Here is a 15461-nt window from a genome sequence, read left to right on the forward strand (position 1 = left end):
GAATACTATTATCATATTACAATACTAGAATTAATTCTGCATTATGTCAGAAACAACAAACAGAAAAACATCTGGGTCTTAATTGATTTTAATGTCACTTTTATCATTTTGTTTGGGGCAGATGAGGACAGGCATGACTTCTGGACAGATTCTAATGTTACTGTTTATGCAAACATGTCTTTTAAGACCTCATCTGCATTTGCGTCAATTTGCATATTGGCTTATGTCTTCAGGATGTTTGCACACCTCTTGCTGTGTTTTATATATTTATTCAGATGACTTCACTTGTACAAATAGAGAAGCGTGCATCACCCCGAGGCTATACTTGTGCTCTGAGCTATTTAAGATGACAATAACTGATGTTTAGCATGCATAATGTTTACTATGTTTGCAATCTTAGTTCATAGCGTGCATAGTATAGAAATGTTTGATAATTAGGTCTAAACAAGTAACTACACAAATGCATATTCCACCCATATTTCACTCAGATTCACAGATATAGGCTAATGATAGCATTACAGTACCAGTAACATCATAAATATCAGCGTTGATACAAGATAATTACTTTGTAATTAAGTGGTAATAACTTGTAATTGTGCCATTATTAGCTTTTGTTTCTTACTGCCCCACTATTACTACATTGTTACCAACGGTAATATAAAGTACTACGGTAATTAGTATCCAGTTTTTACAGGTAATTGTTTGAATTCAACTTTTACTAATATATTTATTGTCTTTGAAACAATTGTAGCCAATTCACTTAGTAAGTCGGCCAAAAGTAAATGCATGTCTCTTGCTTCACACAGGTTCTAATTTTTCAACCCACTTTACCCACACACAGCTCAGTCGATTATACTTGTATGAAATTGTGGCTGACACAGACACACAAACACTGGTTAGTTAGATGTAGCCTCATTTCTTCAGTCATTTTCTTCTTTGAGTCCTTTTTCTACTGTTGCACTTTTGCTTGTGAAATTAATATTTTGGGGATAACGCCCCACATTTTTTTTTGCATATTGTGCAAAAATCATAATATCGAGTCTGTACTTTGTGTGTATAACTTTGTCTAAGCTGCCTGTTTCCACACACAGAAAACCTGTAACGCCTTTCACTTCTATAATTTATGCATCACTGGTGCTTTGTGTGCTTATTCAGTTGATAGTTTATGGAATTTAAAAGAAAAAAAGGCTTTCAATCTTTTGCAGTGTGAAATGTTTTAGTGGCATGAAATCAGATTTTGTGGGTGATGTGTAGACTTGTAAAAATAGCCATAGTCTGAAAACAAACAAACAAACAAACAAACAAACAAACAAACTACAATCTGGCAATCTGTAACAGGAATATAATCCCTAAATCGACATATTTTGATCCTCTGAGTTGAAGCTCTTTGTTGGGGCCAGGATGAGGATGAGGTTTGATTATGCTCGTTATGCAACTGGAAACAGATGAGCTAACTTTGTGTGGTGGGCTGGATTTGGACTTGATTACATGTGATTTATTCTCCCTGCAAAACTCTGATCTGTGTGATAAACAGTTAAATAATCTTTGACCTCTGCTGGGCTCCAAAGTACAAAAACAGCATGAGTTCACAGTCAAAAAGTGTAATAATAATAATAAAAAACTTCATTAAACAAAACAAAAACAAAAGGTTTTTATGCAGCAGGCACGATCAATTGACAACTTAAACACTGTTTTTAATATCACCCGACATGACTTCAGTTATGACCATTAAAACAAACAAAAATAAATAAGTAAAATAAATAAAAATGATTTAATTTCAGCTCAAACACCTATTTAGTTTCAACGCGCAGCATCCTGAGTGCTTCACAAACACGTAGAACTGTCACTGATCTCACAAAAACACATATTCCTGAATCAAACCAGAGCTGAAGTTTGTCACATTTCAACATTGATGTAATTTTATGGCTCAAACAAGCTGATGAAGAGGAGGTTAAGAAAGGACAGATGGGAAAAAGTCTGCACTGAGATTTCAGCTTGTTAGGAAGAAAAACAAAAGACAAAAAACAAAACATATTACACATTTTGGCATATTGAACTTTAAAGCTGCAGTCCTTGAGTCTTAAGACATTGAGAAATCCAATATTTTCTGGTTTGCAATATATTTGAAATCTGATTTTATAGCAGTGCCTAAAAACAAAGAGAGTGCAGCTTTCATCGATCACTACAGGCAGACTTTACTATCTTTTACTGATTGGAGCAGTTTCATATTTTATGTAGAAAAAATAAAAGCTTACTGTATCTAACATTTCACTCTACACCAAACCAGAAAAAAATAGCAGGATTTAATTATTTACTCTTAAACCAGCAAAGAAGACAGAAAATTAATTAGATTAATTTCCTTTCATTATTATATTCTTAAAACTTGATGTAAACACAGCTCGTTCAGCGCTGTAAAGAACATGTTCCCAGACCTTTACACATCAGAGCTGTGGATTATAAAGGCCATCTAGGTTGCATAGAGATACTAAAACGCTAAAGCTGCTATCATGCTTGATAGATTCTGCATGAATAAAGCACAACAGGAAGTAGAATGACACAGGAGGGGGAAAAGGCAACAATAAACAATTAAGTTACAGTTTATATTATTGCCCCTTTTGTTATTTTACAGTCAGAGAGATGGAGGGAAGAAAACGTGCCCAAACACACTGACAGAGTCTGCACTAAAGAAACAGCGATCAAGTGAGTGAGTGAAAATCCACACGTTAAATAACTTATAAGTAGAAGAGAGGGGAAGGATTTTTATACTTTCATACACATTATTTTTTTTGTTTCTTCAGAACAGCAGCAGCTGTGGTCAGTTTGGATTTAGTCAGACTGTAAATGTCACTGCAGACACGTTGCCACAGTTTAAAAAAAACAAACTAAATCACTGCTCATTAAAACAGCCCTGCAGCAGAATCCACTCTGCTGGGTTTATCCACGTGCTCCAAATGCTGTCAGAGTTATCACACACTACAGTAAAAATATTATAAATAATACAAATATTAGCTGATTTAGTAAATTAATACTGTCATTACGAGACAAGCTGAGAACATTTGAGTCCCGCTGAAAAAATAATCTGTCACTTACAGTAACTCTGTTCAGGGACTTTGAGCATCTCGACAACAATTTGTGGCACTATTGTGAAATCTGGTCTTATGATTTTTATGAGCCACTCTGCATCAGCGCACCTGTGCTTTCAGAGAAGATGTGATTTTAGTAATATTATAGGAAATCTGCTCTTATGTGGGTAAAGCAGCTGATTGTGCTGCAGGACTGTTTTGAGAAGTTTTCCTCCTGGCACTATTTTCATGTAAAAACAGCTTATTTGAATCACGCCTTCCTGTCCTGCACTCGTCATTAAAACACACTTTTCTAAATCCTATTACAAAGGACACCGTTTGTATACTTCATTCACTCTAGCATGTTCTGAAAGTGATCTCAGGTTCAGTCTTGATTGCAGACTGAGGACTGTGGAGTTTTAGACCAAATAGCTTCTGTTAAAATGTTTTTTTTTTCTTATCAGTGGTCAATAAGAACATGGAAAAAAAATACAGCTTATAAAATGTGTTTCACTTTTGACTACCATTATAAAATTAATAAACTGATACCTTACCCTTTAATATTTGACTGCTGACATAAATACATGTCTCTTTCTCTCTGAAAGGAAAAATGGTGAAAAAAGGGTTTGAAGTTTTGAGAGCTCTATCACTTTAACATGAGTTGATGCATTTCCATTACACACAGATCTGTTTTCAGTTATTCTCTATTTTAGTCTGTAAACAAAGACAAAAACATTGCATGGTCTCGGAGGAGGGGGATTTCAAAATTTGCTTATTTCACCCAAAAGAGAGCAGCAAATTTAATGTTTTTTTACACATCCATTGCCGAGATTGTATACTAGTTTTCTGCCTACTGACTACTCATTTTATTGTTAAACTTAAGCTGGACTTTGAGAGCAGGTGGCTACAATCCACAACATTGTTTTTAAGCTTGAATTCCTCCAGTTGATCAGCTTCGATTATGCAGGTCTAACTCCTGCAGTTGGAAAAATGTAAAAGGTAGGAATGAGGAGTGAGGAGGAGATGGGATAGAGGATAATCAGAGGATAATCGGTTTGTGCTGGACTACAAAATGCAAGTAGTTTGATCTGTAGAGCCTGACTCAGCAGTTCTTCAGTTGGTTTTCTTCTTGCTCTTTACAGCAAACCAAAGGGTGCTCGGCTCAGGCGTGTGCGTTGGCAAGTCCACACACAAAAACACAAACCTGACGCTGCAACAAAGTGCTCCAAGTCCACTCCCTGGTCACTGCTCCCACAAGGTCCATCCTGCAGACACACACAAATCAGAGAAACAGGCCCTTGTTGTCCAGGGTGATGGCTGGGCGGCGGTGCCCTGTTTGTTATGGCTCCTGCGGGTATTTGTCTCAGGTGTCTTGGTAGGGCACGTGGAAACAGCCTGGGCTGTCGTCATCAGGTGACCAGAAGGACGATGGCCTCTTGTGGTGGAGTTCCCGGCGAACGCAGCGAGGACACGGCTGTGCTTTCTGTCGACACTCGGCGTGGAAAACGGCGCCGCAGCTGTCACACCTACAAACACACACATCGGTCAAGTTTCACCAGCTGTACAAGGACACTATCAGAGAGTCAGATTCAGACTCCATACCAACTGCCATGCATCAGGCGTCATTTGGCCCTGCAGGACTGAGTGGCGAATTATGTGAGGAAGGAGTGGATGGTGACTGTGTGGTGAGATTATGAGATTAGGTCTTTATGGTGCATATATGTGGCATGACCTTATGCTTTGGCAGTTCAGGGTAAGGCTAAGTAAACATATTTGAGAATGTATCATTTATATCTACTAAAGCATTGCATGAATCTGACTTCTAAATATATTTATTGTACTCAGATTACTGGTGCAATCCAATTTCATTCCCTTTCTTAAATAAGCCACCTGAGCTGCTGCTCCTACCTTGAAACCAGCTTTCTTCTGATTTGCTAACCCTTGAAAACAGAAGGTTTGAACTGCAGGTGGGTGTGGCTTTTGTGCTCAATGACATCATGCAGAGCTAGGAGTTGAAATTTTTTTTAAATTGAGTGTTTAAGGTAGTCTGAATTTGAAACTTTAACCAAGTTTACTAAGTGTCCAAAACTATAACAGAATTTTTGTAATTAAAAATAATCTTTTTAAAATTAAGCAAATCAGCCGCAAGTGTTTGTTATACCAGTGAAAGTGGCATCAGGGCTCCCACCTAAATTTTGGTTAGAAAGGAAACAACCAAACTTCCAAAGAAGTCTAACACTTTTACTACTAGTGATTAATAAGTGATACTGAGAAGCGCATATAGATTTGATAATGGGTCTTAAGTTACCTGCTGATTACACTGATCTGGTGAGTCAAGAAATACGAGTGTCTGGTTAACCAAAGTGTCCAGGCCAACAAGCTCTTTCCTGTTTCCTTTGGCATTTTAGATGATTTCCCAATGACTTTAAGCTCCAAATAAATCGATAACTATCCATGAAGTAGGATAGGCAATTAACGCCCAGTTATTGCTCATTTCCTGCATCTTCTGAGTATGTGTAACTAAGTCAACAGCTCAGTAAATCTTTACAGCTCTGTTCCAGTAAGGACAGCAGATATGACTGTTATCAGTTAACACTTCTCAAGTCATAAAACACAGCTCAACAAGTAGGGTGTGTGTACGTCCAGAGCTCACAGTCTTTCAACTATTGGTCCTGATCAGCTCTTATCTCTGTGATATCTGTCACTCTGAATTTCGGTGATGGGGACGAGGTTCTGGACACTGTCGTGACAATCCCTGCACCCAAGACACACACACACACACACACACACACACACAGCTCTCATGCCAACCAGTGTTAGTAACAAACAGCAGACTCAGTCTTGGTGCTCAAAAACTCACGTACACGTTAGCACCTCATTTCCAGATAGCAAAGTGTCAGCTCACCCGGCTTTCTCCCATGCAAACTGTTTTTAATCAATTTCTGGATTCAAAACAATTACTGAGTCAATAAAGTCTCCTGACTCCACTGAGTCAACTTTAAATACATTTATCTGGAAACTATCAGTTATGTGCGCTGATCTTCCATCTGATCTTCCAAATGTAAAACCAGTCATGTTTAACTTGTAGAAAGGTTATCGAAGGATGTGTACCTCCGGGTGGCGTTCTCCTGGAAGGGATAGATGACCTGCCCGTTTTGGCAGAGTTCACAGATGAAGCCTTTCTCTCGACACAAGCTGCAGCTGAAAACATGTGAGCTGGCAAACTTGATCACCTTGGACAGGAAAGGAGCGAGTTTTCCATCAATCACCTAGAGAATGATAAGAAAGCATGGACGGGTGTGAGGGATAAAAAAGATGAGCAGCAGGAGACATAAGAAATACATGAAATGAAACAATAAGTGTGACAGTTGCTATGTTTCTTCTTCTGATTTCTTTCATTATCTTTTTTAAGCCCACTAACTCCTCCTTTGTCTGTTTTTATCTTTTCCTTTTTAAGTTTTTTCTTACAAGTTGAAAATCTTTAGGGTGGCCAATAAAGTATTAGTCACACGCACCGAGGTAAAAACTAAATTAAAAGTACTAAAGCATGCATCATAGCTCAACATATACATTTAATGTTTAAACAAAATTCCTAATGAGTGTGTTTGATAACATTTAACTTAATATAACTAATTCAGAAAGCAATTTTATAATAAGCAGCTTAAACTATAATATTTTGACAATCAAGTCAAGTCAGCTTTATTTGTATAGCACATTTAAGAGACATCAAGTGTCAGCCAAAGTGCTGAACAGAGGGACAATGTAATCAAATAAAACAGGGGTGTCAAACTCAAATACACAGTGGGCCAAAATTCAAAACTGGAACAAAGTCGCGGACTAACATTAATATTTATTGAAAAATATTTATTCCTCCAGATATAAGAATGAATCTTTTCTTATGGACTCAAACACGTTTTGCTGAAAAACTGAATATGGAACAAGCAAAGCTTAATACTAAACAATATATATATTAGCTGTATAATACCAGTAGGCCAGCTCTAATAATAATTTGGTATGGCTTCGCGAGCCAAATGTAATTAGGCTGCGGGCCAAATTTGGCCCGCGGGCCAGAGTTTGACACCTATGAAATAAAACATGACATTGAAGGCTTTATTATTATTATTATTATTATTATTATTATTATTATTATTATTATTATTATTATTATTATTATTATTATTATTATTATAGCAGTTTTATTAGGTCAGTCTACCAACAGAGAAGCATCATCCTCTTTACTGGAATGTTTGAAGGTTGCCAATATATGTGTCTTTACATGTCTGACTGACAAAGACATTTCATATCCTTGCTATGCAGATGACAAACAGCTGTACTTCTCTGCTAATGTGCCAGGAGCTAGCACTGTAGCTCATGCAGATTTGGTTGCTGAAAGGCAGGGGCATTTCTATGATCTAACCTTTAGGGGGCTCAGGCCCCCATCATAATATCATGCGTGCAGATGAATAATCACAGATTTCAGTATAATACACCAGTTTTATACTAGTGAACTCTTTAGTTATTAAACCAGAGGCAAAGGATCAGCTATGTTGACCAGACACTGTTTCAGTCTCCTAATCACATGCAGTAGAGACAATAGTAGAGCAGGGCGATATGACCAAAAATATTTATCACGATATACATTTGAAAATTTGCGATAACGATATAACTGACGATATAATCGTAAGACAAAACACTTTACAACTCCTCAACTTTATTAGTGCAAAAAACCAAAACATCAATGTATTTTCACTTAAACAAGCAGCTGTTTTTTATGTGCATTAAAGTTATATAAAAATTTAACAGTGCAAATGCAAATTACTTGCTGACAGTTTAACTAAAAGGCATTTCCAGTGGAAACTGGCCGACATATCCTCAGCATAACCATGTATAATATCCACAAAACTTAAAAAGAGGTTATACACACACAATACGGTAATATTATGTTGAAGCACAGTACGTATCACTCCGCGAGGCTCCTGCCTACAATAGCCCTAATGCTCCATCAAGCGGTGCGGGTTCGTAGCTTAGCAAAGTCGTACTGAAACATTTGACAGATTTTCGAGCGCCGTGCACATAAAATCGTTTCAAGGTCAGTAAACACAACCAGAATTCATACATAAGGCACACGGGATTATAAGGGGCTCTGTCGACTTTCAGAAAAATCAAAGGATTGATTTTAAGTGTGCCGTATTTTCCAAACAACACGGTAATAACGACGGCCCGCTAGCATGCGCTACCAAAAATAGTGCTTTGTTGTGTATCTGAGGGACAAAAGCTAAACCAGTTCCACACCACTGAAGTTGCAGCATTTTTACAAACCAGTTCTGGTTCATCTGTTTCATTCAACGATCCGCTTTTGCTCTTCTCATTCTGCGTCGCCGCCATGTGCGTATGTACCTAGCAGTACTTTCTTAAAATGGTCCCTTCAAATGTTTCAAGATCATCTTGGGGCAAGGATGTGTTGGCTTCCCCCAAGATTGTTTAGCAAATTCAGCTGAGTTTTAGAAAGTGCAGTTGATCTGGGGCAAAGACATGTCTGAAAGTAATATGGGGGAATGGAGGGAAATGACAAATGAGGAAACTAATGCGACGCCACATTCAAAAAGGACCAAAACAAAGTTGAATGCTTGGTGAAAAGGTAGCAAAACAAGACAGGAAACTAAAGGAAGTAAGGCAAACAGTGTATGAGGTGAACAACTTTTGATGGCAACGCTTGGCAAGTTCCTTAAAGAACTGAGGGATGGGGGGCTTAGCAGTGGGGGGCTCGAGTTGTGGAGTCGTGAATAGACGATGAGAGACTGCACAGAAAGGGTGTACAGACTCTTAACAGATATAACAACTCAACATGGCTTCAAGCTTTGCTGTACCTTGTTAACAGTGCAGACAGTGCTATAAGCTTAATAACCCAGGATATGTAAGACAGAGGGAGAAATTTAATCGAAAAAAACAGAGTAGAAAGTAAGAGAAAGAGTAGCAGATTCAATATACAAGAGAGATCTTGAGAGAGGGCGAGAGCCTGTATTCAGATACAAGTGGTTCCACCTGGCAGAGCTCTGGACCTGCCAATTATAACCTCCTTCATGCTGTTTGTTAGACGATGAGGACGAGAGGATGAGAGACGTAGAGAGGAGGAAGAAACCACACTTACACAGAGGAAACCCAGCACACTGAGGTACAGTGATTCCCTCTGCACTGAGTCACAGGACCAAAGCAAAGACTGCTACACTTTCATTAAGTTGAATGGATTTAAAAACCTATAGGGTACCTTTACAAACATAAAGAAAATACAAAATGATTAGTCTTTGGATGAAATCGAGCCTGATGCCTTGGACCAATATTTAACTAACAACAGGATTCATTCTAGTAATTTTACCATCTTAAAAAAAGGTCGAGAGGTAACCTCCAGGCCTGAAAAATGCCACCAAAAACTTTACTGGCCACTTCAAGTTATGACCAGTTGAAGAAAACTTCAAAACTTTAGAGCAGAAATAAACATCTTTATGCATGCCTTTTTCTCTTGTTGAATGTTTGACTGTATTAAAGAACAATATATGATTACAAAGCTCTAAAGGGTTTGAAGCTCCAGCAACACTTCTGGTATGAAAAACAGTTTTACTTGATCAACATGGTACTTAAAAAAAAAACAAGACAAAACAAAAAACCCACCAAAAATCATGTTGATCAAATAATACACTATTATTTGTGGAGCTTCAGCCTATTTAGACCCTTGTTCATCTCTGCCACACCAGAAGTAGCTGAAGTAGTGCAAGAAGTCTCCATTTTGTTTCCACCAGCTGATAACCACCCAGCTCTACCATCCAAATATGTTCACATCTGGTTTTAAAAAACACAGAAATGCTAATTGTGAGGCTTGAAAATTGTAGCTTACAAAACCTGTGGGTGAGTTCACTGTGGCTTTGTCCATCGTTTAAATACAGTCCATGGGAAAGAGAACAAAATGTGGGTTATATGCAGGTGCTCGGCTTTTTGAAGCCATCTTAGAAAAACAAGTACGAGACTGGTGATATAATTTTTTGTGACCAGTAGACTCAACGGGGAGAACTTTAGATGTGGAAAAGGGAAAGAAAGAATTTAAGCTAAGCAGCACGAGAGGAGTCAAAGAATATTACATCCAAGTAAAAAAAAAAATGTAAACATTAGGAAAATTAATAACTAATTTAAATACACTTTACATTATGACGATATCGACATGATTTTTAAAAAATGTTAAGAGTACCAAAACGGTGGAACCAAAATGCAGCCTAAGTTAATTTTAGGGAGAACGTAACAACAGTCAGAAAATAAAAATGTTTCCAGACGGACAGACGAGCGGACAGGTACCGAGAGTGGCACACAGATTTGTGTGTCCCTCTCCCCCCACACCAAACCTAAGTAGGCCTGCTCAGTCCGGTCCAGCCCAGTCCACATGACAAATGGCTCTCCTGATGGAGGCTGACAAGCTCAGTAATTAAGGCCCACTATAATTGCACTGGGCAGAATCAAACGACTGGCAGCACAGCTCTGGTGACTGGCTGGTTCTCTTGGGGGATGATGGGAAAAGAGGAAGGCACAGAAAGATGGATGGATGTAGAGTGAGAAATACATATGCAAGAAGAAGAATATAAAGGCAACGTAAAGAAAACGAGGAAATCCATTTCTATTTCTTGCCCATAGTTTCTTCATTTAAAACGATTACTGTTTCAAATGAATTACAGCAAACTGGTTTCTCAGTGACTTTAATCACATTTAGGTCCCTGCTGTCAAAGCCTTCCAGAAATATACAGCGACACTTCTATTAGTTATACCGGAAGCCCTGAGACCAGCAAGGTCACTGTGGGGTAATTATTTAGACTAGAACTTCCAACTTGGGCAGAACAACAATGAAGCCAAATATTGACGACCGTCCAGAGTGTGTGGGTGAACCAGTAGAGCTGTCTTTAATGGTCGCTTAGGGACCGACCAACTTCTGTCTCAATATACAAAAAATATACTGCAGAGCAAAACAAACTGGGAAATTATTGGGATTATTAAAAAGAACATAAAGTACAGTACATTCAGTTATCTTCAAATCAAAATTCTCTAGTTTCCCTTTTCACCTCCTTACAAAAGAAACTAGTTCCTGAGTTTAGTTTCAATAAATAAACCTGGAACCATTCAGTTAAAAGTGCTGTCTAAAAATTGGAATTTGAGCATAATTCATACTTAAGGTAAGTGACATTAATAGCTTGAACTGCCAACTAGAACAATGAGACTGAATGGCAGCTCACAAGCTGCTAGTCCATCCCCCAGCAAGCCAGTCACCATGAACGTCTACACCAGTGAATGTGCAAAGGTCCTCATGATTATAGTTAACAAAAAAAACAACATGAAGCACTATCAGAATTCATTTCAGCATACAGAGCAATGCTGTAGAAGTATTCACCTATTTAACCCTCATTCCCTCCAAAAAACCCTCCCAGAAAACACACACACTTTTCACCTCCTCTCCCTCCATCCCTCTTCTTAAACTCCTCCCCCTCCAGTTGAACCTCTTTCTCTGCTCCATGCAGAGTCTTTGTGCTCCAAAACCTCCTAATCCCCTAAAACTGCTGTTAAACAGCCGTTCGCCTGCCCTCCTCTCTCACTCGCCCTCACACACACACACACACACACACACACACACACACACACACACACACACACACACACACACACACACACACACACACACACACACACACACACACACACACACACACACACACACACACACAACCGCAGCTCCATTGAGACACTAGAAAGCCAGCTGGGATTACATGGCTGGAAAGACCAGAGTGAGATCTGTTTGGATAGCACCCTCTCTCCTCTCTCTGTGTCACACACACAGAAAACCTGACGTATGTTGGATGTCAGTGTATGGATGGTAGAGTCTGTCTTCTCAGGAGATTCCCCTAAAATCCCCAGACTTCCAAGTAATCTTCTGGCTGAGCAGATGTAAGAAACGTGTTTCTCTGATGCTTTTATTTCTTTTTAGTTTAAAAATCCAACCTTAATGGCACAATAGAATACTTTACTCTTTAGTGACATCATTCTATTTATTTTCTACTAAGGCACACAGCGATAGTAGAAAAAAGATGATTTAGCCTCTTAAAGGATTAAAAATTAACCAAGCTACTTGATTTGCTCGTAGGAAACACACCTTGGCTTGCTGCGGGGACAAAGCCTCGAGCCCTTGACGTCATGAGAGGCACTAGACTGATCTTGCTGCCTTTGACAGCTTCGAAGACAAAAACAAGATCTGTGATCCCTCACAATCATCTGCTGTCTTGAAAGCAACTTTGGTGCATCAAGGCGACAATAAGACAGAATGAGTCTGCAACCAGTTTGTGACTGAATGTCTCAATCTGTTTGTGATTCATATGAATTACTTAGATTAAGAATCCAGCTACAAATTCATAGAACTGAAACAGAAATTCAGAAATTCCTCCAGCAATAGTCAGGTAGTTGGTGCGGGACAGCCATTTAACTGCAAAATGGCACAGGTGCTTCACAACTTTGCTTTTAAATAGGAATATGACCACAATACAAACAGTGGACAACCAAGTGAGATTGGACCTCATTGCTCCAAAGAGACCTCATGAGTGCAGACTCACACAGATTGCCAACATGTTGCACTCAATCTGTCTGCGTTTATAAGCTAGATGACAATTACTCACAAATCTAAAACTAAGCGTGACTGCAGTCAGCCAAGCAAGACCATTATTGTTTGTGACAGGTTGCCTCCTAACTGTGAACTGCCTTGCAATCTGGGCAACCAGTTGGTTGAGCAGGCAGCACCCTCAGCTACTTGCTGTCGGTCTGTCCCCCCCGTGATTGCATTGATAGTTGTGATCATGTGGCAGCTACCAATTCTAGTTGCAAGGAGGTTGCTGTCCTAATTTTACTCTAGTGTGGCTCTAGAGTGCCACTCGCACCGAGACAGACACCCCCTTACTTGACATGACTGACAGTAACCATGGACTATACGAAAAAAATAAATACAAAGACTTCCCCAATGTTGATGTGCAGGCCAGCATTAGCTACAGGTTATATTTCTGCTACACAACACACAGACGTCTAATGAAGTAACAAACATCATGGCAATCAATCATGGCTTAAAAACCAACAGTTTTACATACTGCATCTTCAAACGTATGCACACCATAAGTGATGATTGTTAAAGGGAAATCGCAACAGAGACAACAGAAGCCTTTAAAAATCTACATTTGTAGAAATTGTAATGGATCACAGTTTCTAAATTACCGCTAACCTTTTTTATTAGGAGTGTTTGGGACAACAAAAGCCAGATTTACCATGACAAGGGATTAATACAACTGCAGGTCTCTATGAAATAGGCTTTGATTGACATTTTAATCTCACAAGGAACAGCTAGATAGCAGCCGTGTTTTAATTACATACATTTTATCAACCTGCCCCATGGCATTGCCACTCAAAAACCTCCACAGACATCATAAATCGTCACATATAGTCTAAGAAACTGTATAGCGACCAGTATTAGCATTGTGCAATCTCTTAACAAAAATAGCTCTTATTATGTGGATTGCTTGAATATTTGAGGTTAAAGCTCCCCTTACAATTAAAGGCATGAGGAGAAATCTTCCGGAGAACATATAGCACTTCCTCAAGAGGCCTCTGTGTGCCTGGACAAGTGTGAGTGGAGAGGCATGCCTGGCATACAGGGAATGCCAGGGTGTCACTGTGGGAAGCCTGCTGTCTGCGTACACACAAGCATTTTTCTTTCCTAGAAACCATCCTTAAAGCAAGCAGAGGGATGGTGCAGAGCATCCTTAGACAAACACATATGGCTTCTACAAAACCAATGGGCCTCTAATAGGGGATATGGGTGGAGGCTATTTGTTGGGAGGTTTAAAAAAAAAAAAAGACTGGTGTGTCCCGGGCTTTAGCCAGGGGAGTTGAGCCTTCACTGACCTCTGGGGTGGAACAAAAAAAGCCACGTTGATTAAGAGTGTCATTTTATTCAGGAGGCGAATCAAAAGAAACAAGCTTGTTAATATGGAAAACCAATTAAGAGGCAGAGTGCTCAAGAATCTGTGGGAGGAAGGGTGAGAGAGGGGGAGAGGGAGCAGTGCACTCTCTCCCAAAGACACACATTGTTGAAATTAATTCAAAATCCCCAGTTTAGAGTTTATGACAGAAAATCAGAGTTTAAGCAGGAAAAAGACACACAGACACACACACACACTCAACACATGTGTGCTGAGCGTGTGTGAGGCCAAGGCGATGTTTAGAAGAATGGAAGGATGTCACGCTTTGTTTTTCTGCCTGTTGATTCTGAATGTGACCAATTAGTGAAGCAGAGAGACACAGAGTGTGGGAGTGGAGGAGGAGGTGGTGGAGATGGAGGTGGAGGCGGAGGGGGGGCTCCAATCTCTTTCACCGTGAGAGTCTGTGGCCAAGCTCTGAGTAGAGCAGGATGAAAGAAAAAAAATGGGGCAGGGTACAACATAATGAACATAATGACAAACAAAAGAACTTTTCAGTCATTTGTGGTCGCTTTCGTCTGACCCCCCCCCCCCAACTCAGTCCGGCAACTCTGTGCTAAAAAAGGCCGCAATAAAGAAAAAAATAAGAATCTATGCAAATCTCTTTAAAATCTCCTCATTGATAATTTCAAAAAGACATGACGACTTTTAAACTCATTCACAGATATAAGCGTTTGTAATTTAATGAGAAAATCTGGTGATTCACTAAAATGCCAAAGTCTCTTTGTTACTGCAGAGTAATAATGCAGAGTCATGAGGATAAGATGCCAGACCATTGTTTTCTCAATCTGGATACTTAAAGTCTCCAAATGAGGCTGCTGGAGGATATCACCCTTTCTTATCACTGTTATGACACGGACACTCGCCAAAGAAACAAAGGAAAGGTTGTGTTTACTTAAACGCAACACAACCTTTTGGCAAATCAGACGAAAAGAGGAAAACACCAATGTGTTAGTCACGTCCCTGTTTGCTGCTCTCAGCTGCAGTTCATCGACTCTTGCTGAGGTCTATTTTTAGTAGTGGATTAATACATATTTGCTGCTCTAGTAAATAGCTCCTGCGTTGGGAATTCAGTGTATGACTTTGGTAATGAATGAAACCCATCTCTGAGCCGAGTCGTATGAGCGGTGAACATGTGCAGACTTGATCGCTAAATGAGCTCCTTTTCACAGCTTCTATCTGCTATGACATTAAAATTTGCAAATGTTTGTGTGCTCTTGATAATAAAGGAACATACCTTCCAATGACTAATGAAACAATGAATGAAGCATAAAAAAATAGTTTTTTCAAACACTGGTCACCATATTACGATTGACACAGACTGAAAATGTCATTTTTAGCATCATAATCTGTTTCT

General features: G+C 39.2%; 1 protein-coding gene across 4 annotated transcripts in view; it reads right to left on the reverse strand.

Annotated features, from left to right (window-relative positions):
* Positions 1-1293: 1293 nt before the first annotated feature.
* The window catches only part of plekhm3 (pleckstrin homology domain containing, family M, member 3), a 46860-nt gene continuing 32692 nt past the window's right edge, over positions 1294-15461 (reverse strand). For all 4 annotated transcript variants that reach the window (XM_080902046.1, XM_080902045.1, XM_080902048.1 and 1 more), the window contains 2 exons: positions 6174-6331; positions 1294-4588 (listed from right to left, as the gene is read on the reverse strand). In XM_080902046.1, the coding sequence (XP_080758172.1) occupies positions 4426-4588; positions 6174-6331 (321 nt within the window). In that variant the 3' untranslated portion in view covers positions 1294-4425. The remainder of the gene's footprint in view (positions 4589-6173; positions 6332-15461) is intronic.

Source organism: Rhamphochromis sp. 'chilingali' (genome assembly GCF_963969265.1).
Source record: "Rhamphochromis sp. 'chilingali' genome assembly, chromosome: 14".
In the NCBI taxonomy this organism is placed as follows: domain Eukaryota; kingdom Metazoa; phylum Chordata; class Actinopteri; order Cichliformes; family Cichlidae; genus Rhamphochromis; species Rhamphochromis sp. 'chilingali'.